At 44.2% G+C, this 27,932-nt stretch overlaps 2 protein-coding genes across 2 annotated transcripts; one reads left to right on the top strand and one right to left on the bottom strand.

Annotated features, from left to right (window-relative positions):
• Window positions 1–2,186: 2,186 nt before the first annotated feature.
• On the bottom strand, window positions 2,187–12,226 carry VPS18 (VPS18 core subunit of CORVET and HOPS complexes). The gene is made up of 5 exons (XM_032691572.1): window positions 12,055–12,226; window positions 8,117–8,258; window positions 7,831–7,922; window positions 5,239–7,109; window positions 2,187–4,513 (listed from the first exon to the last, which is right to left on the bottom strand). Exons 1-5 carry the CDS (start codon window positions 12,143–12,145, stop codon window positions 3,785–3,787), a joined length of 2,925 nt encoding a protein of 974 aa, XP_032547463.1. The 5' UTR covers window positions 12,146–12,226; the 3' UTR covers window positions 2,187–3,784.
• Window positions 12,227–21,646: 9,420 nt separating this feature from the next.
• Window positions 21,647–26,111, top strand: RHOV (ras homolog family member V). The gene is made up of 3 exons (XM_032691008.1): window positions 21,647–21,950; window positions 25,270–25,328; window positions 25,647–26,111. Exons 1-3 carry the CDS (start codon window positions 21,755–21,757, stop codon window positions 26,085–26,087), a joined length of 696 nt encoding a protein of 231 aa, XP_032546899.1. The 5' UTR covers window positions 21,647–21,754; the 3' UTR covers window positions 26,088–26,111.
• The last annotated feature ends 1,821 nt before the right edge of the window (window positions 26,112–27,932 follow it).

Genomic DNA, 27,932 nt, shown 5'->3' with positions numbered 1-27,932 from the left:
GTACAAGATGTACTTACTCCCACACTTGCAGTTTTATTGGGATTATGACCCCCTACTCAGAGGCAAAAGCAAACATACTAACTTACCTGTTTATGCAAGCCAATGTCCAATATCATATTACAAATCCAGCTTTACTGGTGCTTTTAACAAGACACACTAAATATGAACTGAGGCAACTAAGGAGCTGTCTCACAGTCTGTGCATCTGCTGTCAGGACAAAGTGAAGAGGAAGCAAGCAAAAATGGCCAGGCCCGAGGCCACCAGATATTGCAACTCCAAGCCCAAGGATGATCTCTCTACAGTTTATTAAATCAACTAGGTCTGTAGGGAACTTACACTACAATACAGCACCGTGTTCAGTTTTGGGCCTCCCACCACAAGACAGATATTGAGGTGCTGGAGCGTGTCCAAAGAGTAACAACAGTCTGGAGCAGAAGTCTTAGGAGGAGTGGCTGAGGGAACTGTGGTTGTTTAGCTGGGAGAAAAGGAGGCTTAGAAGGGATCTTATTGCTCTTTACAACTACCTGAAAGGAGGTTGTAGCAAGGGGGAGGTTGGTCCCTTCTCCCAGGTAACAAATAACAGGATAAGAGGAAATAGCCTCAAGTTGTGCCAGGAGAGACTTAGATTGGATATCAGGAAAAATTTCTTCACTGAAAGAGTGGTCAGGCATTGGAACAGGATGTCCAGGGAAGTGACGGAATCACCATCCTGGGAGGTATTTAAAAGGCATGTGGATGTGGCACTTGGGGACATGGTTTAGTGGTGGACTTGGCAGTGCTCGGTGAGCAGTTGGACTTCATGATCTTAGAGGTCTTTTCAAACATAAATGATTTTACAATTTTATGATACTTACTTAATTAACAGAGTAAATGCATCTTTTGATACTCAAAACCTGAAAAACAGTGATCTGGGAACAAAATTGCCTTTTAGTTAAAGACAATTTTTTAACATCTTTACCTCCAGTAACTACCTTACAGGTCTGTATCCACACACCTCCAAAGGCGCTGGGATCCTGGTTCAGTTCCTCGCTTTTGTACCATTCTTTCTTCTGCTACAGAACACCTCTCTGCAGCAAACCTCAGTATTTAAATGGACAGCAATGACATCTAGTGGCTTGTTAAGAATTTGCCTTTCTAAATTTCCAGCCTGGGCATTCATTTTTCGAAAGGAGACAGAACACACTACTCTCCAAGTTTCAGTTAGCTGCTTCCAACAACACAGATCAACAGCAAGTGCACCTGAAATTCTCTGCAAACTCTTTCAACACACACACTTGCCATTGTCTCCCTCAACTCTGAGTATTTCCCCCCATCCCTTGCTCAAGACCTAGGAGAGGTGATGTAGTAGGCACAAGTTTGCTTTAGGTCTTGCCTGCACAATTAAATTTCTTCAGTGTAGATCTAGCTATAGGTATTTTTTCTGGGTACACAGGGCTGGGGGTCCCACCCACCTTTTTGGTTATGCTGTTCTTTAGTTGCATTAAACTAAATGGTAGGGGTTATTCACACAGACAAGGACAAAGCCCAAGGCCACACCATTTGTAACAGCTGGTATACAGTTCATTCATAGCTAAAAAAAACAAAGGACTGAGTCCTAAAATGTACCTATGTTGAAATTACAAGGAGAAAAGATAAAAACACTATTCTGAAAGCAAAGAGAAAGACCTTGCAGATTAGATTTATGGGAGAACAGTAAGCAATTCACTTCCCTCCACCACCACATACCCACTTGCCTCCCAAAAAAACAAACCCTCTTACCTTTTTCACTGAGTGACACTGCAAAATTGCCAAGAAGTACGAGTGGTTACTGAAACTTTTGAAACATGTGACAATGCAAAGAAAGTTCAAAAGATACCTTTATGTAGCTTCCTGTACTACTGGCACCAGTCATTTAATCACTGCTGCAGTCTTTGCTGGCAGTAACACTCTCCACAACCTTGACAACAAATCATGTAAATGATTTTTCAGTTAACAATGGTGAGGAGGCATGAGATTTGTAGTATATGCATCTGGTGTGCACTCCTAGAGCCAAAGAAAACTACATATGGGGGTTTCTGAGCCGCCTCTTAATGGAACCACTGAAACAGTGGTTTCTGATAAGCCAAGAAACACACACCACCAGGTGGTAACAAGACTGCCTATCCCATGGCTCCAACAAAGGAAAGAGGATTTCAAAACCTCAGGTCTTCCTACCGTCAGATCTGTTCTTTATTACTCATGTCATTTTACACAGATAAAATTCATTCATTCCAGGCTAGTTCCCAATAAAAGCATAGAAGTTCTTCTGAAGTTCTGAACTGTTACCATAATTCTTAGGTCAGATCCTTGAGGACACCAATTTATACTAACACGAAGACCCATTTCTACAACCCTATAAACAGGGAGATTAGGAGATTGAGAGAGGTACTCAAGACAAGCACATTCATATGAAAGAACTGAAAAGGTTTTTCAGAAGACTGTATTTTCTATTGTCTTAATTACAAGAGTATGATTTTCTCCTTTTAGAACATTCAATTCTTCTGTCAATTACTACCTTTGTGATTCAGCCCGAAACAGCAAAACTTAATTAAAATTTTATTTTCTTTAAATGAATAAGGAACCCTTGTTAAATCTTTCAAGAAAATATTTTGTTCCCTCACTCACAAGTAGTGATTGCTATCTTCTGGGAAGAATTTTCCAAATTGGAGCAATAGATAGAAGCAGTGACTTACAGCCATTTCCAGAAAGTATCAAATACTACCAGGAAAGCAAAAGACTTTTTAAGCACAAGGTACTGGCTTTAAAGGGCAAAGCAAAATTTCACAGCACAGAACTTTTCCATAGACTACGACTGAGTGAAACTCTGACTAGATCTCTAGTCTAGTATCAAGTGCAGCTTGAAGAGAACCACTTCAGGATAATACAAACAGGTTTTGTTTCTGCTTGCAGAACATCAGTTGAAACCTTATTACTGCACATATCAATTTTGGTTTGGGGTGAAGACAAAACCAAGACCCGCTATACAAAGGCAGTCATAGTAGGAACAGCATGGAGAGAGGGAGAAATGGGTGAACAAGCATTTCCAGAAACAGTACCTAGAGAAAATTCAAATGGATTAGGCTTGTGCATAAAGCTTGTGAGAAAGAGAATTACACATCTTGAATTGCAGGCAAATTATTTTAGTGTATTATGAGACACTCCTGCTTGAGAATTATACACATTCTTACATCGCCATTGCATAGAAACATGTATTTGTGTAGCATGATGTTTACAAAATACATACGCAAGAGCATTTGTCCTTTCATGTTCCTCCCATGTATGTGGTTATAGATTCTCAGCAAAAAGGAAAGAGATGACAATTCCAGCTTTGAAAGTGATAAATGAAGGCTACATTGCTTAGTGTCCTTCACTATCTTTCCCTTTAAGCTTGTCTTCACCAAAACAAATACCACACAACAAGGAACACAGATCATGGGCTATTCCCAATTCCTTCTGGACAAGACACTCCATTAGCTTCCCATTGAGAACCTCAGAAGAACTGCAAGCAGCAAACATCTCCTAAATATATTCCAGGATGTAAGTTAGTTCTAACTATTGCTCAAGTTCTTAAACAGCCATAGTTGTATCTCCCCATTTTTCAGGACTACTTCTCTGTAATCCTGATAAAAAGACCCCCCTACTCTCCTTAGAGTTCCACAGAAGCCACCGTGTTCCTGCTCCTGGAGGTTACACTGCCACCACGGAAGTTTCACAAGTTGTGAACAAAACTACTCTCACACACTGACAGCTGCAGATTTGGGAAAAACTACAGCCAGCTTTGCATCTCCTCTTCATACTTTTGGGGATCAATAAAAGGTTTGTCAATGGATCGGATCATCAGCTCACCACAGTACACACATTCTGCTGCCACGATATCATCAATGTCAGCTTTAATCTGTTCCCGACTCTGCTGCCCCTTCCCCAGGCTAATGGTATCTGCATCCTTGGGACGATGGTGGCTCTTGGACGGCTGACTGGTAGCTGCCAGCTTCTTCTGAAGATCTTCAAGTTTTGCCTGCTTATAAGCAGGAAGGTTTGGCAAAACTGCTTGGAGGAGACAGTCATAGTGAAACATGTGACCACACAGGAAAAGGTAAAAAGGGCGGTTTAGAAGTGGAAAGTCACAAGCAGCACATTTTTCCTGAGGTTCCACAGACCCATATTTATTTCTCATTTCTTGGATGTCCTCTCGGATCCTCTTGGCACTCTGGGTGGCTTCCTCCATCTCCCTTTTCAGCTCCTCAATGTGTTTGTTGTAGTCCTCCAGTGAGTTACAGATTGCCTCCTTGAAATGGTCAATAGTGACAAAGTCTGGAAAGAATGGCAGCACATCTTCAATCTTCAGCAGGGCACAACTGGACAGGCAGGCCATTGCCTTCTTGACATCCTTCTCTTCCTGAACAACATGCCGAGCGATCTTCAACCACAGCTTCTTTCGGAGTTCCTCATCATCTTCAGGAAGATCTGCACAGGACTTGGCAAGATCAACATCCACCTAGAAGTTGGACAGACAAGGAAACAGAGTTAAGTTTCCCTCTTTGTTTATCCACCATTCAACTTCAAAGCCAGCTGTCCATTATAGGAGGAATTAACAGAAAACTTCTCTTTGCCTAGGACTGCACTACAGACCTGCTCCTTGTTTACATGTCAAACATCTCTCCTCTCCACTAGTATTCCCCCATGATGATTCGCTTGCTACCCAACGGAGAACAAAGCCCAGGACAAAAAGGGCAAATCCATGTTAGAGTATCTTTGCTGGTCACACATTTCAGCTAAGACATAGCAAGGCCAATAGAAAAAAATCCAGCATCTCAGTGAACATCAGATTAAGCTGACGAAGGCATTCTTCTGTGACAATTTTCACAGCTAGGAACAGGAAGTAATTAGAATCCTTAACAGTAGCTATACAAGTCTTCCATAAAGGCAGATATGTTAAAGGTATTTTATGTCAGAGACTGAGTTTAAGACAGACAGTACTCCCCCTTGTGCTTTCCACGCCCCTACCCTCAGTTATGGCTTGTAACAGTCAGCTCTCTACTTAAAACAATCGTGAAAGCATAGAAGTATGCTGATAGAGACAGGTCTTTCCTCCTAGCCTTAGCTGCACAGCTTCAATCCTGATGAGTCTGTCCAGTTCCTCTCAATGCTCCATTGTTCAAGGTAACTTGAATAAGCTACATTGCTGTATATCATAGCATGCACAGATACACACACACACACCTGTAAAGCGAGATCCACAGCCTCCTCATATAATTCCATCACTTTGTAAATATGGACACATGCATGGTGGTGCCCATGCTCTGCACACAGGCGCAATGCATACTTCAGGTCATAGTGGATCCTGTTTGGGTTGGTTCCTGCTTGCTCCAGGTATGACAGCAGTGAGTCTGGCCGACATAAAGCGTAAAGAGACAACAGGTAGTTGTGAATGGCTTGCTGGGTTTCCTCCAACTGATAGACACAGAACTCCATATATCTAATGGCTTCATTGATCTGCTGGGTGCTGGCACTCTGGCTATAGTTAACAAGGGCTGGAATGAGGTTCCTGGCATCCAGTCTAGAGCCCATAGAAATCCAAGCATCAACTACCTTCTTGGGAATATGCTGGATGAGAACTGGAGAGAACTTGTAGAACAGCTTCTCGTCTCTGTGCCTGGACAACACATTTAGAGCCTCATCATACTCATCATGCTGGCAGTGGTGAGCTACTACACGCTCGTAATCCTGCATGATGACTGCAAAGTACACCATGTGCTCTGTGTCGCCATGGCTTGCCAACAGCTCATAAATAGATGCCCGATTATTAAAAAGACAGTCTTTGTTTTTAGGACTGCTCAGGAAAGTGCGAAACTTCTCCCGTGTATCTAAATAGAGATTTCGCTGTGAGGGATCTCCTTCCAATATACCCAGCCAGTTCAGGTACAGTTCCGTCAACCACGTGGTCAGCAGAGTGGTCTGTGTCTTCTCTGAAGGTTTTAGGTTACTTAGCTTCTTAATCAGAAACTCCATCAGGGCCTCTTCTTGCTTAGCTTCAATGAACTTCAGAGCAATTTCCTCAAAGTAGTTCTGGGTCAGTGCGTAACATTTGGCACTGTCTAGATATCTTTTGTTTTGGAAACAGTGCTCTGCCTCCTTTGCCAGTACAATATCTAGACACTCTGGACGGTCCTTACAATACTCTTTAGCTAAATCAAATTTGTTCATATTCATATACATCTTCCACACATCTCTAGATTCCCGTTGGACATGGTAGCGGAACACTACTTTCTCAGTGTGGATCCATATCTGCTGGACTGTGGGATCTTTGATCATGCACGTCAGCAGGCCAAACTTCTCCAGGAAGAGATCTTGGAAAACAACCTGCCCATTCAGAGTGCATACAGCCTTCACCCGGTCAGGCAGCAGCAACAGGAAGTGGAACTGGGTAAGTACAATGGATATTGGCTTGTTCACAGTTATGTCAATATCAGAAGGATAAACCCAGACCCGTTCATCACTCAAAATGGAATCAGGACGACTATAATCCAATGTACCATATAAAACACCATTTCCCATCATCCAGGCAAAGGAGCGTGGGTTGGAGCGCAGTTTTGGAGTGTAAAAGGCTATCTCGCTGAATCCCAAGTTGGCCGGAAACTCCCGAAAGCTGGGCAAATGGTCAGCATGCATAGCAAATATGGAGCTGAAGCCTTGCTGCTCTGTTCCTTCAGGCACTTTGCCAACAAACTGGAAGAGTCTCTTCCTAGTGGTTGCGATAATAAAAAATTTCCCTTCTATCCCTCGTTCAATCTCCAAGCAGCAGACTGGGGCAGGTCCTGATTCCTCCTCCAGAGTGTAGACCTGTCGGAAGTACTGGTCAGGGTTAGTGCTGAAGAGGCTTCCTTCGCTGACAGAGATTTCAGCCTCATAGATCTGCCCCTGGGATGTCCCCACCAGGATGGGCCCAGTGTTGGTCTCTGAACCAAGAAATTTGTTCCAGCCCACACTTTCAATCAAGTGTCCTTTCCAGCGAGAGAGTGCCCGCACTTTCTGAACACTTCTGTTCAGGTAAAGGCATTCACTGGTGTTCAGAGCAATCAGGAGATGGGAGCCTGCCAACAGGAGATGGGTATGGGAAGGAGAAGGAGAGAACAAATTTAGACTGTGCCTAAGCAAGCCAAATTCCTGAGGCTTCTAATCCTAACATTTGATAAATTCTAATATCAACATACTTAATCCAACACTTTCCCAGGCATTCACAGGAATGTGGGGGATTTCCATGTTGGATCAGAATGGTAGTCCATATGTTGCAAACTTACATTACTAGTCCCAGATGTTTTAGCAAGAAGTTAGTGTTTCAATAAATGTCCTAAGGATAAACAGTTCCCAGAGTTCCCTGCTACACCTGGGAGTTGGTGAGAGATACAAGCATCTCCTTCCAAAATTTCATTTAGTTTTTTAAAATCAGTCAAGGCTACAAACTGCAGATGTTTTATGGTCCTTTTTAAAAATCCTTATATAAACCATACAGCACAGAGTGATGGCCAAAAATTTCCTTTTACTGGCTTTAGCAGCCTTGCTTACAACAGCCCAATTGCATGTGTTCATTTTAGAGAGTTCTGAAACACAACACAGACACGACAAGCCAGTGTTTTACTACTAGCAAAAGGGCAAATCAGTAAGCAGGGTCCCTGGGCAACAGAGCCTGGCCCAGAAGATTGACCTGTTCTCCTTATATACAGAACAGAAAGCAAACTTCACCAGAGCTTTGTTATGCATGCTGAATTGCACCACTGACCACTGTCTGTAAATGTACATGGTCCACTGCCTCACCTGTGTGGTCCAAAAACATCTTGTAGACTCTGGCTTCATCTTTGCGTCCCAGCTCTACCTGATTAGGTTCATCTGGCTTCCCAAGATCAATCCTGCAAAGAGAAACCATGAAAGCGTGCTTCCAACAGAAGTCCATGTCCATGTAACTCCTTACCTGTTTTCCATATTTGGCTCATGGCTTCTTATCCAGTTTGCAAATATAAGTTCTCTAATAACTTCAGAAAAAAAAAAAAAACAAACAGGCAGGGGAAAACAAGCAGTAACTTCAGGACCCTGGCAGCATTACCTGAGAATGGTGTCTTTGCCAAGGCTCATACAGAGCTGGTTAGAGGAGACCACTAAGCTGTTAATTTTCTCTGGAGGAGCAAAATCAATCCTTTGCTTGTTAAATATTGGTGTTTCCTTCTCCAGTCGTGCATTCACATAGCCTGGAGAAAGAATGCGAACACTTAAAAACTAAATAAGACAAAACCCCGCAACAATAATCCCATACTGCATCAAAATCCAACCTAAAAGACTAGAAGGATCATTGCCTGCTCCAAGTTTTACTGAAAAATGCGTGCTCCATGGAGCATGAACACAGAGAGCAGCACTCATGTAGATATGTATAACAGGAAAGAAAAGTAATAATATGCTTTACTGTCTTGTCACAGAACTGCAGACTTGTTGTAAGTATTAATTTGAAAGCACATCGAATTGCAGGGGATGCCAGAAAACTGTCACATAAACTGCAAAAAGAGCTGAAAATGAGAGTAGAATCACATAATAATTTGTTTTCCTTGATTGACAGTTTATTTGTTCAAGACAGGAAAGAATGGTTGGTATCACACAGCACAAAGAGGGCTCTGAGCAGACACTACCATAGAAGCTACCCCAGAGACCATTGTGCTGTTAATTGAAATATGTTTCTCTCTCATTCCATGTTGGAATTGAATGAGCTACCATACTTTACATCCATCACACACAAGCTAAAGCTTTTTTTAAAGCCACGTGGGGTTCATCGCAGAGAGAAGTCTGTTGGATCATTTGCTATGGGAACACAGCTGGAGCCACAATGATGTCTTTACCATGACCCTGTTTACCAACCATAACACCATCCTAATTGCAACTTTCCAGCTTTTGCAGGACAGCATGGGACCTACTTATTAGAGCCAAAACAACAGCTAAGACTTGGTGATTGCTGAATCAGTGATCCAGCCGTGTCATAAATCACTTCCTGAGCCAAGACCCATTCAGACTGGTTTATTGTTTCATGGCAAATCCCAACATGGAGTCAGACTAACCTATCCTCAGATCTTTTCAAAAACCATGCCTGAATTCTAAGAAATGCCCAATGAAGTTAAGGTTAGAGTTACAAAGTTTTACAAGACACAGCTACCTAATAGGACACATGCTGCGTTTTAAGCCCAAAGAAGCAAACCTGGCAAATCAATGAACTGAAAATGGGCATGTGTACAACCAGAGCAAGTTAACTAATGTGACTAATTAAGTATTCAGCTAGTCAGTTTAGTCCCAGCCAGCTTGGGAAATGTGGTATACATGGTAAGGCACATTGAGGGATTATTTATAAAAGAGATCTAGGTGGAAAAGGCAGAGAATGGAGGAAGTCTGACCTGAGAGAAGCGACATACTTTTGGAGAAATGTGTTAATAAATAAATAAATCTTAGAGGTACAATGCTTTAAAAACCTCTTATGATCTTCAGTACAGATGGACAAAGCACAAGATGCAGTTCCTTTGGCTATGACAATTGCAAAAGTCCAGCCAAAGGCAAGCGGTCAACAAACAAACTTTAAGACAGGTGAATCTTTAATACATGTGGCAGTGCAGAAAAGCAGCACACCAGATTTAGTTTTCACTGCACGTGGGTAGACCTCAGCACCAAGAAACATGGGACTTGAAGAGGCCATGCCAATCTACTCCTAAATGAGAACAGCACTCTCAGCTTCCTCCTTATGAGGAAGCAAAAAACTACAAAGGTGCTCAGATAACCCAGTGAACTGTAAAATAAGAACACATTCAGATAAAACCAAACCCAGATGATGATACTCATTAGCAAAATACTGGAACATAAGATCCACCAACAGATCTTATCACAAAGTTTCATCCACATCTGTCCCACGAGTTTTTCCAGTGACTGAATTTTCCATATGCACAAAGTCTTACACAACTCTCTGTCAAAGAAAACCACAGAGGATCTCAATTTGACCAAACCACCTCAATCCTGGAAGCAACACAGACTGATACTTTGCTAGGTTAACACATGGGCTTTGCTCCATATGCAAGTGAAGGATCTCTAAAGCAAGCAGATCCATGCAGCAGTTAGCCTGGACAGGATGATCAAACCCCAAAAGAGCTAGAGCAAGTTAAGGCTGTCCATGGTCAAACCAGTTAACTAGGAAGGTGTAAACTTAAAGAAAAAAGAAATCTGGAATTGTATCTGAGAGAAAACATACTACTTCAGCCATACAGAGCATAGGCCTAACATTCTCTAAACTGGGACTACCAGCACCACTTTGAAGCACACTCAATACACAATGCAGCAGGACTTTAGGTTGGATAGAGAGTCACTGCTTGGTTATCTACAACTTTGACAAACAATACCTGCAGTTTAACAAATGCAGGGGACAACTAACTGAAACTGAGAAATATGTTTCAATATCTTCCAAATTTTCCAATCTAACCTTATGGACTGCTTTCAGGAAATTAACTATTGTATCTTTTTCCAAAATAAATTTGCTTAAACTTCAGATTGCCCACAAGTTTTACCAGTCCAAGTTTTATTAAAAATTGCCAGTCTGGTCTGATTTAAGAATAATTAAAATGCTGATTAGGCTGTGCCTTTGACATTTACCAGTTTTCCCAATTTCCTTTGCCAACATCAGCTGTCAGCAAACAGGCAGATTTCTCAACTGTAAAGCAGCCATGACTGGAGACAGGTGTTGCAGCAGTCAAGAAGAGAAGCTGAGGCCTTGAAAATTTATTTTCAGTGACCTAGCCTGTCCCAACACTGTTCTGCACAACAGTCTTCAGGCCACTTATTCTTTATCTAACATTACAATACAAAATAACAATTTATGTCAAAACAAACAAGAGGAACATACCTACTTCAGTACTTAGGCTCAGAGTAATTCTGCCAGTGTATTTACACTCAATAATATCCACAGCATGACAGAATTCATCAATTCTTACTGCATATATGAACCTCACAACCTGGTTTCCCTGAAGATTCACAGTGGGCAAGACTATATGAAGAAAAAATTTGAAAGAATGTGTCCATATATTTCCAAACTTGTAACTCAAAAATGCCAGCTCTGCACAGCAGCTGGTATTACCATGACAATACCAGATAGAACAGAATCGTCTCATAACCTACATTTCCCTGCCACACCCAACAAAATGTTGAATGGTGGCATCTAATAGGGAATGGTTATGGAACCTAATAAAGCTTGAATTTATCATGGAATATTCCTGCCATTTGTTTGCTTTCTCTCACAGGAAAGAAACAACTGACTAGTGATCACACCATCACTTTACATCAATTGGACACCTCCCTGAATAGGACCGTACACCAAAGCTTCACAGATCTTGACAGAAAAGTTTAACAGCGATACAGACTGCTTTCTTGGTAACCTTGCCATCATGTAGTCAGCCTAAGGGAACCACTCAAAAGAAATGAAGTCTTCGGAAACTGCTCCTGAGTTAGGAAACTAACTTCATACAGGTACAGCTGTGCACACATCCATAACACCGTAACAGCTGGCTTCCTCAGAGAGGAGATAAAAAAAGAAGCAAAGTGATTAAATGTTCTCAACCAGCTACCATAGCTCTGAGCTGGGCAGGGCTGAGGTGTGGCTGGTTATAACTTGTGACTACAAAGGCATACGCCACTTGGTGCACGCGTGTTCGCACCGCACGGCACAGGGGCCGTGCAGACCCTCCCACAGGCAGCAGCACCTCAGTTCTGCTAAGGGGCTGCATCACCCCTGTGCTCCACCAGCAATCAGGTGCTCCCTGTGTCAAAGTATTTCACCCAGCAAACAACGGAGAAACAAATCGCAGCTGAAAGCTGTGCGACACACGCACAGCGATACACCTTTCCCTGGAAGCACTCCCCACAGCCTGACACATCCTAGTCACCACCCGGAGCTGCCCGCTCGCCTCCTCGCTCTCAGCAGGAAGACCCGCACACGGAAGGCCCCGCCGAGTGGAGGAGGACGCCTACCGGAGTGCGGGATGCCCACGCTGGCGCGGCTCTGCTGCACAGAGGCGGAGCGGTGTAGGGAATCCTCGTACTCGTCCAGGATGGAGGCCATGGCCGACGCCGACACCGCTTCCAGTCCCGGCCCCGGCCTCGGCGCCCCCCGAGCCGCGCCGGCCGCTCCCCCGCGCTCAGCTGACCCGTCACGTGGCCGCACCGCGCCTGCGGGCCGGGCCTGCCGGGCGGGAAGGGCCGCTCCCTCCTCAAAATGGCGCTGGATTTAGTCGCGCCTGTATTCGCATCCCGGACTTTCGTGTCCCTGACCTTCCCCCGAGAATGGCTAACTGTCCTGTACCCTTGCTTCCAGGCCTTGGGCTCCGTGCAGTGCCCGCGGCTTCTGCTCGCTGCCGTTGATGCCAAAAAGCCTCTGTTGAAATAAGAAAGGGCCTGCTCAAATAAACAAAGGAGTTTTATATGTCAGTAATAATCAGATGATCTTTTATCGGCAGTTTTTTATGCCAGTGATAAACCAGAAGTTCCTCTATGGGAGTTGGACAGTCTGGTTTCGTTGCTGAATATAACAAGATAGAACCATGCCAAACTTGAAAACCTGTATTTATGACCAAATAACGATAAAAAGAGGTAGGGTACCATCCCAAATGAATACTAGAGACCCCTCAAATGACCCCTTCCCAGATACGTGTGCATGTGTAATAAGATCTATGTAATTAATTACCATATGAATAAAGATTCTTGGAAATAGGCATAAACTTCTGAGAACGTAAGTACATATGCATACAATACTGTACCTGGTGCTGTAACAAAGTAATGTTGGCTTTCTAAGCTGTAGCTCTGGTTTGAAAGTTTTCTTTCCCCTTTTTCGGTGGGGCTGTCCTGTTGCGTGCAGCTGTGTGCACGAGAAATCCCTTCTGAGTGCAACAGCGTGCAGCACTAGAATCAGTCCTGATGGTCCTCCAAACACAGTATTTCATAGTGATTCTACTTACTGCAACTAGGGATTGTCTGTTTTTAAACACTCCTGTAAAAACTCCTGTGTTGTGGCTCATGTGTAGTACTGAGTGGTAAAATCTTGCCTCTATTGCTAGAATGATGATTGAGGCACAGCATATGGGGATCCAGCTGTTCTTGAACTATACTAGACTTGCTCTGCAAGTTTATCCCAGCTTTCTAGACTAAATGTGTTGGACCCAGCTTCTGTATTGCTAAATAGTGCTTATAACTTGAGGGTTTCTTTTGTTCTGGTGTGCTAACAATTGTTATTTACAATTTTACCTGCTAGATTAAACTAGTGGAATTTATAACAATGTATAAAAGACTAATCTTTTATACAACCCTTTGGGTTTCACAGAATCACAGAATATGCCAAGTTGGAAGGGACCCACAAGGATCCATGAGTCCAACTCTTAGCCCTGCACAGGACCATCTCCAAGAGTCACACCATGTGCCTGAGAGTATTGTCCAAATGATTCCTGAACTCAGTCAGGCTTGGTGCTGCGACCACTTCCCTGAGGAGCCTTTTCCAGTGCCCAACCACCTCTGGGTGAAGAACCTCTTTCTAATATCCAACCTAAACCTCCCCTGACACAACTTCAGGCCGTTCCCTCAGGCTCTGTCACTGGTCACCACAGAGAAGAGATCAATGCCTGCCTCTCCTCTTCCTCTCATGAGGAAGTTGTAGACTGCAATGAGGTCTCCCCTCAGTCTCCTCCAGGCTATATAAAATGAATAGAGATGTCTATGTGTATACTATATGTATGCTGTATACTATATGTATGCTATATACTATACTGTGAGTTTATACTGTATATTAGATGTAATTTTCACTTTCTGGAAGGAACAGAGAAATGTTGTCCCACAGGATACAGGACAGTTTGCAACACGGAGGGATCCATTACAAGATCGAGGAGGTCTTCCCAAACTTAGTTTGGACATCAGGTGGCAGTGAGGCACCACTAGCAGCAGTGGCATGTGATTGCCTTTGGACAAAGTTATATCTCCTTTTTCTCTGGTCTTTTACTGGACACCTCACTCCCATAAACTAGGGCTGTGGTCTGCATCACTCAACCTCAGGCCTTCTCCCCAGTGCTTAGCCAAATATGCAGGTCCCACGCTAGCAGGGTTCCTGGAGGCTCCAATGGTATGCCTCCACAGGGTCACCTCTGCCTGCTTTGCTAAAAACAGAACATGGCTTTTGCTGACTCTGCCTGCCTGCAAGCACTGACAGGAGCCAAGACCCAGTTCCAGCTTCTGCTCTTTAGCTTCTTTATGTGGCAGCTCTGAGCCAAAATAACAAAACCACATTCTTTTGCTGTCTAATCATCCTGATCATCATAAGCAGCAACTGTTCTCCTTCAGCTTCTTAAAAGGTACATACAAATTACATTAGGTTTAGGGTAATGAGTTAGGAAGGGACTTCTTGGACTATCAGATCCATTCTCCCACTCTTGCAGATACCACATCATATAGTCCTTTCTCTAGTCCTATCAAGCTCTGTCTGAGAGCGTGGGTATTTTTTCCCCCAACTGCTCCAGCTCGTACCTGTTCCAAATGCTCTCAGGACTTCAAACTCTGATTTCAAGCTCTGATTCCCAGCCTAACATAAGCTGTGGCTAGTCTGAATCCTTTTGTTCTTGTTCAAACGCTGTCCTTTAGCATACAGGACATCTGAGAACGTTCATTTCCTCTGCAAAAGTCATAACCAATGATAGCCTTCATTCAGATGTACCAAATCCAGGATTTATCAAGAAGTTCCTGCCTTTCTCATCTTAAAAAGATGAGGTGATTAGTTTCCTGGAGCATCCAATAGTTCTCTGCATCAGTTGCAGCTTCAGCTTATGTTTATGTAACAGGGCTGAGCATAGTTTAACCCCTTATTTCAGGTGAGGTCTCCCCCTGTTGCCTTCAACAATGATGCTCATACTTTTTCTTTTCTTAGTCATATTTTTAGCAGTAGAAGACTGAAGGGTTATTTGGTAGGGGGGAAGTAAACTGTCTTGAAATATATCTAGAAATTAGGCTAAACTGACATTTTGCACAAATTTCTCAGTGTCCAGCTCTATGGGCTGTTTCCACTCAAAGCCTAGATTAGGACATATCTTTATAATTTTTTTTCTTGGTCATGTCCAGAAATGAAAGAGATTTTCTTTCTTATTCTGGCAGCTGTTATAGCCTGTTAGGGCTGATAGCTAATGAGAAACCTGTGTCTGATTTTAGTGTGGTTAAATTGGAAGCCAGATTCTCACCTTATTTGGAAATGAAACACCAGCCTAAAGCTAATCCAGGCCCACAATCCTGCTCTGTCCATCTACACTATCATCTGCTGTGAGTATTTAATTTACAAACATATACAATAATTATATCCCAGTGCTACATTCACAGATTTGGTATTCTGAAAAGGAGAGCAAGGGTTGCAGGCAAAAGATTTATCAGTTCTTTGATTCACCAGGAATGTGTGGAGAATCAGATGATTACATTTTGTGTGTAGCAGTGGTATAAGTCTAGAAGAGGAATTTGTGGGAGAGAACCTAGGTGATTTCGGTGATATGTTTGGATTGGAAACCTAAATCCTGGTCTTGTTTTGGTGTGACTGTGGTCACAGCTGCAGTAATTTGCAGTAATTTTAATTTACACAGTTAACATTTTCTCCAAGCTATGGACACAGCTATCAACATCCAGATGCTGTATGACATGCTGATCTCTTCAGTTGTCTTGAGGAACAGATTCTAGATAATGGTCTTGACAAACATATAATGTGTCCAAGGTCCAGAATTCCAGAATATTTAGCCTGTCTGAATCTGGGCTTCCTCAACACTGTCTGTGTCATTCCTGGCTGCCCTGTCCAGCCCACACTTTGTGCACCTCAGGGCGTGTATGACTGTAGAGTGAGACAGTTCATTGCCCTACAGCAGATGAGTATGTGATCCACAATCCGAACATGAGTGCTGATGCAGAGGAGACAGCCGGAAGATGTGGCTGTGGGAAGAGGTAAGGGCAGAACCTAGTGACACAATTATAATTTGAATTAAACCCTGGACTTCCTCTTACATTTCCACTACAGATGCAGTACTGATCATCATTCCACCTCACTGTACATAGAATATTCCTTCGCTGTGATCAACATAAAAAATACACTGCATTCATAAAAGCCATAGGCAAATAGGTGTAATTCCCCGAATCCAACAGCCTCCATAAGATACCAGCAAAGATACAGCCAGGCTCTCAGACACCCCTTTACCTGCTTTGAGGATAGCGCTGCAGATACCTATGTTCTCCATCCAATCAAGAGACTTTCTCCCAGGAGAAGGGGGAATGTTTTTGAGTGACCACTTGAATGCTATGTACAAATTAATGCAGTAAAAGAAGTCTCAGTGGCTGTGTATCCATGGGTATTACAGTTACCCATGAGAACCTGAATTGAAACCTACATGGGGAGCCATACAACAATTATAATTTATCCTGAAAGAGATCAAAGCTAACAATGAGTTTGCCAGAGCCCACCTCCTAATGATTAACCAACCTCCCAAGCTCCTCAAACTCATTGTCAGAAGCAGACTTCCTGCAGACTGGTAAACGCTGGGTGCAACCATGTTATGCCAGAGCAGCAATTGCAGACTTGCATACCCTGACACCTTAAGAAGTTCTCCCACAAGTGAACTACCAAGGTCTGTTGATGCTACGTATGCATTCCAGATCATTCTACCCTTTGTAAGCCCACTAAGTGCCCCATGGAAACCTAGAGCGTAACCTCTCAGTCCTACAATGAGGATAAAAAGGACAGGAACCTTTTTCTGGTCACCAAGACCCTGTAGCTAATCCCTCAGTTCTGATCTTCAAGGAAGATCCATAAAGGATAAGCTTGAGAGCCGAAACTGGTAACTTGGTTGAGACAGTGGTCTTATAGCATTTTATGGTTTTCCTAGCAATCCCTCTTCAACCCAGCTCCTCACTGTTTGGTGTTAACTGCCTTTCCCTGTTTCACAGTGGGATATGAACTTTATCACCTTCCTCTTGTTAATTCCCTCGCCCATTCCAGTTAATTGTTAACTCCTCTTTTTTGATAAAGTGTCTAATTGATTGACATAATAATAAATTAAGCTCAGACCATTGTCTCCCGACCTGTCTGTAGTCTGAAATTTGCTGTTTCTCTTTCAGATTTAAAGAAAGGGCTTTGAGTGCCTTAAATCTTGCCTGTTCTTTCACATTTATCAGTTGATGTATTAAAAGATGTACCTTCTCCAGCAGATGGCAACACACTTCTAGATTATTTATAGAACAGATGAGAGGTAGGACTCGTTCCTGTGCAAGTCAGATGGGAAATGAATTTCTCTTTGAGAAGGGGGCTTAGTACAATACAGGTGCTTGTCTCTCCTTGGAACATTTAAGAAAATATTTTCTGAGCTAGTGACATTGTCATGTCATTTAAACTTATTATTCTGTAGTCTTAAATTGTTGTGGCTCTTTGCCTCCCTGTTTAATTGGAGTGGCAGTGAACAGATGAACCAGAACATCTCTGTGCATCTCCCATGGCATGCTCTTATTTTGAAGAAGCACTGGGGTAATTCAAAGGCCAGGATAGTGAGAGCTGTATTAAATGTTGTTTGTCTCCCTTTTTTTTTTTTTTAATTTCCCAAAAGGTATTTCAAAACCACACATCTCCAGTTCACACCAGAAGTACCCATTAGCTGCTCTAGGATTGTAAAGTATTTTTATTGCTATGAACTCAGAAACTACAGAGTTCCTATCAATCAAGAACTCTATATTGGAAAGCAAATACTAGAATATTATTTCCTTTGATTTCAGTTGTAGTAATTTTTCTGTCAATAGCCACAGCCTGATTTTTCACTGACTTTTGTGTTGTGTCTGTTTCTGTCTCTGTGAAGTTGATAGAAAATGATATGAAGAAGCATTTGACATCACTTCCTGCAGGTTGCAGTGACCAGACAAGGCACACCGCAAGGGAAAACTGAGCTCAGGCTCTTGTCTTCACCCTTTTGTCTGTCACTTCTTTTAACTGGTAATTACACTTGATTTTTCCCAGGGAGGATACTCACTCAGGTGCATGACAAAACACTGGGTGACTCAGCACTGGTTGTCTCATTGCTTATGACTATGAATGCGACCAGCTGGGCAGCGGCTGTATCTTGATTTCTTCAATGTATCCCTTGGCATCGCAGGACCCAGGTTGCTCTGGAACCTGCACTCCAGTTTAGCCCCGTTCTCAGTCTTAGATCCCCCCTCACCAGCCCTAATGCACAATGACATTGTCACCTGTTCTCACCGTCCCCCCATTTCTCATCATTTAAGGTTTTTCTTGCACAGCACCATAAAAGGATTCAGAAATGTGATCCAAGGGCACCACTTGCAAAGGGAGCATACTGACATACGCAGCCCACCTGCACAAATGCAAGCAACGCTGAAGGCTGCGTTTGCTCACTACTGTGTTAAGAGTGGCTGATAATTTTTTCCCTCTCTCTTGGTAAGAGGGGAACCCTAATATTTTTAAAACTGAGTTCTGCCAACTCCCGTAACATGAGATACTTTTTCTGAGGCAATGTGAGTAGATCGGTAGGCTTTGCAAAAATGATAGTGGCTTCCAGTCTGTGACTTTCAGACAGGAGTCAGGAGCAGAATATCAGCCAGGTACAAAGAAGACAACGTTGTCAGAGGTGAAGACTAAGGGATTGTTGGAGGTGAAATATTTCTCAGGAGCCCATGAAGTCAGGACCAGTAGCTGCAAAAAAAAAGTGTCACAATTTCCCAAAATTATAACACTGCATTTCAGAAGGGAAACTATGTGGAATAGTTTGAGCTGATCCATAGTTTTTCCCCACAAGGGACAAGCCCTAGTTTCCTCCTCATCCAAATTGGTTTATGTACTGGTCTTAATTTGGTCAATAGGTGAATTTCTCCTTCCACACGAGCAGTGAGAAAAATGGCTATAATTATGAGAAAAAGGAAGAAAAGGAAGTGTCTTCCTCTAAATGACTGTTTCTTTTAAAAACAAGACTTCTACAGATGTATAAAGTTGGTTTGATGGTAACAATCACACAGTGCCTAAATATGTAGACTTATTTCCACTGTAAATCACTTTGTACTCTAATGAAGCAGCTTTTCTATTTCATTTTAGAAGCTACACATGATAGTGCAGCTCAGCTGAGTAACAGCTAAACGTTAACAGTACCTGAAATCTATATTTGATCTGCCTGAAAAGAGTTTGACCTTCTGCACTTAATTCCTGGTGGATGGGAATTCACATCATGAGAAAGACCATCATAATTTGTACTAATTATAATTCTTGGGAGAGAAGCCAAATACAGCCTTGCAGACTGTGTATTTCCCACTCAGACACAGCTGATTTTGGCAGAGGAGCATGTCAGGCAAGCAGCATGCAGTGGGGCTTTCCTGCTGTGCCTGCTACCTACCTGGCAGAGCTGGTCCCTGTGACTGTCGGTTCAGCAGCTCAGGGAATGGGACAGAGTTTCACTGCAAAAAACCCTAAACTGTACAAAAAAATCTAGAAAACCCAAAATGTCTGACTCCTCCCTGTGTTGTGAAACTAAACTTGCATCTTCGGTTCACTGTCAGGAGCAAGGCAAGACCTGAGAAATGAACCCATGGGAGCTGCCCTGTTTGTTTGCTTAATCACTTAGTTTAAATATAGATTAAAAATCACTTAACACATTGACAAGTTGTGTGTGCCAGCCAACGGCTGTCAGAAGCTGCAAGGAAAAAAGAACGTAGTCTCAGAGCATGGTCTCAGAAGGAAGAAATTTTAGGAGAGGAATGAGAGAAAAAGAGTGGAGTGGGGCAACAGTGTATCTTCTTAAGGGACATCCATTCCCAAGTAAACAGTATACAGGAAACAAGAACTGTCAGCTTCATCTCTTCCCCCTGCTACTGCTAACAGCGAACAATTTGGTGAATAATCCCTCATTTACATTCATTTCTTCTGATTGAATGGAAATGTCATAGTTCACAGAATGTTAGCCTGTGTCTGAAGTGCACTGAAAAAGCTCTGCAAAGTCCTCACTTGATGTGCTGCCTGCCCTGGGGTAGTGTGTCCTTGCCTGTCCCATTGGAGGCAGAGCCACACCTCACACGTTGCAGCACTTTTTGCCTTTTCTGGAGCAGTTCAGCTGTCACCTGGCTCTGAACTAGCACTGGAGAGTGTGGCACCAGAAAAAGCTAATCTAATACAAGCCAGTCCCTTGAGACTGCAGCCACTTGCTGTAGCAAGACTATCTGTCATATGTTTTAGCAGCAGTCTAATTTCTAATACCATCACCTTTTTTTGTGGCTGTGTGAAAACACAGAAGGGGTTGATTAAAGCAAACTGCTAGAGAAAACTGCAAAGAAAAAGCCTTCTTCCTTCTTGTTCCCAGGAAGCTTGTGGGCTGTCTCCAAAGAGTGGTTGTACTTTGTCCACTGAATCTGAAGGGTTGCAGCGCTTGTGACTTTCTGTCAACCATAGGGAAAAGCATTCTAGACTGTGCCTGGCTTAAAGATGTCTTCTCAAGTTTAGTGTTAATACAGGTGAAACACCTGTGTATCTTCTCAGTGTGGATGCAAACCACAGCAAGACACAAGCTCAGGAACTGCTAATCAGAGGCTCCTTGCAGCACAAACCTGCCTAGTGCAGACAGGTCTTCCTTGCTGAGAGCACCATGAAGGACATCATGGTAACTAAATTAGTGGTTCATAGACAGCCGGAGTTTAGCTCCTCCATTAGGACACAGATCCATTTTCAAAGCTGATGTTGCAATACTGGGTATTGCTGGCATTAATATTTTCCCTCTAGTGTTTTCAATCACTTGGAGGTGCTATGGCTGGTGTGCAATGATTGCTGCGATAGTGTGGCCACATCTCTCCTTTTAAGTGGTGTGCTTCCAACCTTCTGTTTGTTTAGTCCTACTTCTTTAGACAGAAGGCTCCTGAGGGCAGGGATGGAGCCGTCTTCTTAGCTGCCAAGGGCACAGTGTGGTTTTTGAGCTACCAAAGGTGAATATGAAAAAAAGGCAGCAGGCTGGGAACTCCTGCACATGTCCATGCAGCTGGAAAAATACACTCTGTGGCTTTTGTCAGCATATAGCAAGAGCTTGGCTGGATCAGATAAATGACCGTAATGACAATCACACAGTTAACAGATGTGATGTGTTTCGGGCATTTGTTTTTCATTGTCCCTCGGAATATTGACCAGCGCTATTGGCTTTATTCCTTTCCTGATTTTATGGCAGAAATCACAGATGCCCCAGGTGGGGCAATGGCCCTGCTTCTTTTGAAAAGGAAGCAGGAGAGGGACGGATGGAGTGCAGCTTTCCCATGTGTGCACGATACAAAGCACGGCGTGGCCCCCACCGAAATTCCGAGGGCAGGAGCTGCTCGGAGGGCATCGCGGCGGATGGGGGTGCAGGACCGGGGCTCTCGCCCGCGGGACGAGGCGGGAGGAGGCGGCTGGGTCGAGCAGGGCTGAGCCAGGCCACCTCCCGGCGGGGCGGACCGGGGCGGGACTAGGGAAATAGGGGCCGGTTTTGTGCGTAGGGTGGCAAGTGTAGTGATGAGGAGCGAGGCTCGGCGGGCTGGAGAAGGTGGCCCCGCACGGCAGCCCCGACAGCGGCCCGCTCGCACGGGATGGCAGTGACCTCGCCGCGCTGTTCCCGTCGCTGAGTCCTGCGGAGCCCCCTCTGCCAGTGCCATTGCAATTGCCATGCCTCCCCAGGAGCTCCTGGATTACGCGCCCGCCCTGCGGAGACACAGCCCTCCCCGGGGCAGCGGCCCGGAGCTGGGCATCAAGTGCGTGCTGGTGGGCGATGGCGCCGTGGGCAAGACCAGCCTGGTGGTCAGCTACACCACCAACGGGTACCCCGACGAGTACCAGCCCACCGCCCTTGACACCTTCTCCGGTAGGTGCCCTCCCGGGCTGCGCGGGGTCTGGGGCGGCGGGGGATGATCCCCATCCGCCGCGGCATCGGGACGAGCGGGGCGGAGGTGAGCGCTCCCAGTGCCGCAGCTGCCGGCGGTGCTGCGCGCCGGGTGCTCTGCGGTCAGCGCAGCCCGGGGGCCCACAGCCCGAGGGCGTTTTTGTGACTCGGACCGAGTCCTTCGGGCGTTTCCGAGGTTTAGCAGATGGAGGTCCTGCGTTCTGCAGCTCTGTGTCAACCCAGCGTGTATCGAGTTGGTTTGCAAGTGCCATGACCTTGGGCACCTTCCTGGTTTTGTGGTGTTGTTATGACATAGATGGGGGCTTAATTTTTTCGTTATTGTTGTTTGTGGTGGTTTTAGCTTCAGAAATATCACAGCATTGCACTGTAGGCTTTGTAGCTTCAACTGACATTCAGGAAAACCATCCTATTCCCCACGTGTGTGCTGAAGTTAGCATTGAAGAGAAGTTGGCAAAAAGTTGAAGAGCTTTGTAAGTCAGGCTAGAATTGCCTTCCCTGTCAGCTGATGAGCTCTCATTAGTTTCCACTTTTCTAAATGCTATCTTTGTTCTTGTTCTACATTCCTCTTCCTTTGGGCTCCGATTTCTAATATAAACCCCAGAAGGATACAAAGCCCTTTGAAAGATTTCTTATCTTTATTTGATACGAAGAAACACAACAGTACTTGATAATACAGATTGGTAGATTAGAGATGTGCTCGAGTCAGACCAGGAATGAGACATGTAATGTGTCATAGTCTCAGGGTGCTTAGAGGGAGTGTTTAGTTTGTCTGAATGTCCCCCCACTTGCTCAGTTTTATACTGGGAATTGTTGATTTACCAAGATCTTCCACTGTCACTTGAAGGAAATAAACTGGGAACATGTTGCTGTTCACGGTCCAGCAGCCCTTTGGGAACAAATGTAAGGAGTCCTGAGTTCTTCAAGGGAAAGGTTACTTCTCTCTCTGCTCGCTTTACATTGATGTGTATGGTTTGGGCTAAGAGAGGCTAAAAATTACCGTATTAGCCTGCACATTTTTTTTGAAAGGGCAAATCCATAATAAAATTATCCAGAAAGGTGAAAGCAGCATAAGTGCAGAGATGCCCACATCAGCAATAGGCAATTTGAAAATAGCTGCACATGGGTTTAGTCCCACTCTGGATGTCCCAAGTACTAAGCCTGCCTTCAGAGGTGCATAGGATTTGCTACTGATAGAAATCAAAAACATTAAAAATAGGTATTCTGAAGTTCAGTTTCTGCTTCTTGTGAGGAAATGGGAGAATAGATAAGTTTCCCTTCCCACCCTTGCTCTTAACGCGAATAAATCTGAGGAAAGTCCCTTCCTGGATTCAAAAATTATGGTTCAGGATCCACTTCAGAAATTTCAACCCAATTCCTCCCACTCTTGGGGAATACCTGCAATTGCAACTGCCAGCAGAACTGAGCAGTTTACATCCTGACTTTAATCCTGGTCATGGGACTGTGATGCCAATAACAAGATAGGGCAAGGTATTGCATTATTAGGGAAACGGCTCTGGGACAGTGACCCAGCCACATAGATCTCTTTGGGTGCTACCTCCTGCTGGGTGTCACTGCCAGGTAGAGCAGCCTTGGGTGAAACGCGTACTCGGTGACCTTTCTCCACCAGGCTATCCTGTTCTGCCGGCCCCTTCGCTATTGTACCATGATCCATCCTCATCCTGAGGGCGCGGACCTTGTGAGGGCGGTATTTGGAGGGCTGTTGCAGAGTTGCTAGTGTAGCTCAGGCTAGCAGGAGATATGACAAAACTTCGTGCAAACGCTGGAGCAGTAGGTAATATATGTGGTGCCTGTCTTCTGAAGACGGCAAAACATTTCAGAGATGCTAATTCCTTCTCTCAATGCACTTATGAGACAGAGGAAACCAGATACTAGAAAGGCAAATGCCTGCTGCCTTGAAGATCAAGTCAGGATCTAGCAGGTTCTTTGATCAGGAACAGGTTTCTCTTCCTCCTCTGGGGCAAAGATATGGTAACAACCCAACTTTTCCCAGTCACAAGGAAGCAATGACTTTCAGCTATGCCGTGAGGAGTGGCACTGTGGTGGACGCACCCACCCCTTCATTTTTCCTCCAGTCTCCCACCAAAGTTCAGGCCATCTTTTGTCTGTGTCTCCCTCTTCCTCCCCCCCGCCACTGCTTTCAGGGAGGAGTGTTCTCCTTCAGAAGCTTGTGTTAAACTCTCTGAGTCAGTTGTTTCTATCAGTTTTCTCGCCTGACTGATTACTTCAAGAATTCCAAAAACTTGATCTGGCTTCTGGTTGGGAGTTTTTTTGTTTGCTTTTGCTTTTGTTTTTAATGAAGAAGACAATAAAGCCTCCTCTTTGCACAGAGAAATGGAGTTTTGCTAGCTCGTGTCAAGTGCCAGCCATTGTCACCTTAGCCTCGATGTCTGCCTCTATTCACCCAACCACAACCCCATCCACTTTGTCTGGACTTTCAAGTGACTTCCAGCTCCCCAACCATTTTCTCCTTTTCCTCAATTCCTAACCAGTCTCTGTGGTATCTATGTGCTTAAACATCTAACAGTTTCATTCCAGATTTCCATCAGAGGTCCTGCCAGCCCTCAGTCTGAGTCAGCTGATACCACATGAAGGCTTACTGTGATTAGGGAGTGAAATGGGAGCAAACTTTACATGTGTAACTAAGCAGTTTTCCAGTTTTCAGTGTGTGGATAGTCTCTAAAGGGGATGTCACTCATCACTGTTTCCTTAATAGCTTCTTCATTTCAAAGATGGATTTAGGTCTTGGTTTTACCTTAGCTAGGACACTCACAGAATTTTTTTTTAAAAGCCAAATTTCTGATCTGAATGGGAAAAATCTCTCAAGTTTCCTTGGCCAAGAAGCTAGGAGCAAGTTGCTGAAGTTCTCAGTTTGTTTTTTATCCTTATCTTCTTTCCTGTGTTGTGGAAGAAGGACGAGTGGTTAATGAGGACACTGTTTGGCTAAGGGTTCCTCTTCTCTAGAGGAACAGTTGTTCAGTAATGTGGAACTATTCTTTCAAAATACTGGACAAGTACACAAAACACCTGAGAGCCAACAAAATCAGAGGGTCTGTTGCAGGTCTCTTAATGTTCCTAGTGCAAGCTCCAGCTGTTTTAGTGAGGTTTGGGAGGATGGTCAGCTAGGAGGACAGACTTAAGTGACTTCAGTGAGTCTGTTCAATGGGATACGACCCACAGTGCTCGGGAATGGCCCATACAAGTGTGTGTGTGAATGCTGATCAACTGCTTTAGACTCATCCTCATTCTCTTTCTGCTACAGTGCAGGTCCTTGTGGATGGAGCCCCTGTCCGGATTCAGCTGTGGGACACTGCTGGACAGGTAAGCTCTATCAAAGCATATTCCAGTTCTGATCCTGTGGGACAGGGACTGTTGCAGGCTTTGAGGAAGGCAGTGTTGAACTGGGAAGAAAGGAAATGCACTACCCCAGCACCAGCCATTTGGTGAATGGCTCTGAAACTTGTGTCTGAAACGTGGCATGGCCACAAAATCAGCACAATGCTCTGCCTCTGAGGGTCTTTCTATCCTAGTTAACATGTGGAAAAGCTACCGAAGTATCATGCTGTTAGAAGATCAGTCCAGTGAAGACTTCTTTTTTCTTCCCCCCCTCTTCCGTTTCCCCCCCTTCCTTTTCTACAGGAGGACTTTGACTGTTTGCGTTCTCTTTGTTATCCTGACACCGACGTCTTCCTTGTCTGCTTCAGTGTGGTAAACCCAAGCTCCTTCCAAAATATTACTGAGAAGTGGATCCCTGAGATACGAACTCACAACCCCCGGGCACCAGTGCTGCTAGTGGGGACACAGGCAGACTTGCGGGACGATGTCAATGTCCTCATCAGCCTGGATCGCTACCATGTGAAGCCTGTGCCCCGGCCTCAGGCAGAAGGTCTAGCTGACAAAATCCGGGCTGAAGCCTACCTGGAATGCTCAGCACTGACTCAAAAGAACCTCAAAGAAGTTTTTGACATGGCCATTGTCAGTGGTGTTGAGCACAAAGCACGGCAGGAAAAGAAGATGACCGCCAAAGGCATCAAGACTCTCTCCAAGTGCCGCTGGAAGAAGTTCTTTTGCTTTGTCTGAAGCTGCTTTAAAGGAAGGGGAAAGAAACACCTAAAGCCAGTATTGGCTCTGCACCTTCTTGGAGTGACTGCTCCTATGGCCCCAGCAAGGAGGGTATGATAAGCTGCTGGGCTTGGAAACCTGTGTCTTGCTGGGTACAGTATCAGATGCCTGGGAGACATGAACTCGATTGCCACTGTGCCAAGATGTAGAATGGTCCAGGCAGCTATAATACCTGCTGGACATGTCTGTAGTGTCCCAGACTAAGGGGAGCCTTTAATACATGAAGACTCAGTACCCCAGAACAGGCAGGTTCCTTACATTGTTCAAAATTACCAGTTTCCTGGTCGAAGCTCACACTCTTTTGAAGCTCTGATGCAGCATAATAAATGTGGGGGACTTTCGAAATCGGCCTGTGTTTTGGCTGATTTACAGGCTTGGCAGAGATTAGGGCAGGGGCGACAGCAATGTGGTCAGACATGGGCTGCAGAGTTTGTAACATGAGACTTGGGTTCCCCCTCTGATTCTGTTTGCCAAAGGTAGAAGTTACATGGCTGTGAAAAAGCAGCACTCTTTCTTAAAGGCCCTCTATTGAGAGTACCCTTGAGAAGGTATTTCCTAAATAAATGCCATTAGCAGGCTGAAGAGAAAATGGACTGGGAGCTACAGTAATACTTGGAGCAAAACTTTTTTTGAGAGGACTGTCTACTGGGGGCCAGTGTTACAGTCCTATCCTAAGAGGTAGTTGTGAACTTGGGGACCTACTTTGGAAGGCTTTTTGTGTGTGTGGTGTTTTGAGAGAAAGAACAGGTGAGGAACAGTGATGAGTGGCTCTGTCTAGCAGCGACAAAACTCTGTCAGCAAAGGCTTTATAACACTACCAAGGGGTGAAATGTAGAGGGAGAGCCATGCATGTAATGGAAGAACAGAGAAGGAAGAAAAAGAAGAGAATAAAAAGGAAAAAGATGGAATGGAAAAAGGGAGATGGAGAAGGAAAGAAGAATGAATGTTATTAAATGAAAGTTGTGATTCTACTTAGCTGAGATGCTAATATTCAGGGAATATTCTAGGGACCTGAAAAATTTGCTAGTGGTATCAATTTCAAAGTAATATTATCCATACATTCAGTTCGGAATCAAAAGGAGGATGTTGTAGTGAGAGAGAGTTCCTCTTCATCAGTAAAATCCTCCATTTCAGATCTACACAAGAGAACAGAATTTACCTCGTACAGTTCTTTCTGAGGCTGCAGAACAGGAAGGGAGGGTACAGGGCTTATTTCTGTTGTGCTTCCATTTCTTAAAAGTCACTGTTTGATCTGCTGAAATCAAAAGCAAAGGCAATCCATGAAATTTCTGCTGGAGAAAAACATTCACTGTGTTTGCTCCCTTCCCCTCTCACCTGTTTCTCAGGGGATTAATATCGTTGTGGGTCTATTCACATTTTATTACAGAACTTTCATCAATTTCTAAATCTTCATTTGCAGAGACATTTCATTTTGGTTTATGTAGCAGAGGGCGTGACAGGTCTGTCAAGCAATACTTTCAATACTCGGGGTTCTCTGCATCTGGCCATGACCCATCACTTTGGGAATGTTATGGAGTGATGTGACAGAAAGAGATATAGCTATGGATGGTTTGCCCTGGACCAAAAGCAAGCTTACACGAGCTAGTGAGCCTGTAAAAAGACAAATGCAAGTAATGCAGTCTGGCTCTAAATAAATGCCTGCAAACATCTCTCACAACTATCTCTTTTTGTGGTGCAGCACACTTAGTCCCTAGGACATGAGACAAGACTGCTGTCTCCCTGGGCAGTATTGCAGGATGAAAGAGGTGGACGAGTTTTCCTGCAAAGGGAAGTTGCCCACAG

This window comes from Chiroxiphia lanceolata, chromosome 6, assembly GCF_009829145.1.
Source record: "Chiroxiphia lanceolata isolate bChiLan1 chromosome 6, bChiLan1.pri, whole genome shotgun sequence".
In the NCBI taxonomy this organism is placed as follows: Eukaryota; Metazoa; Chordata; class Aves; order Passeriformes; family Pipridae; genus Chiroxiphia; species Chiroxiphia lanceolata.
This window is presented reverse-complemented; position numbering and strand designations above follow the sequence as displayed.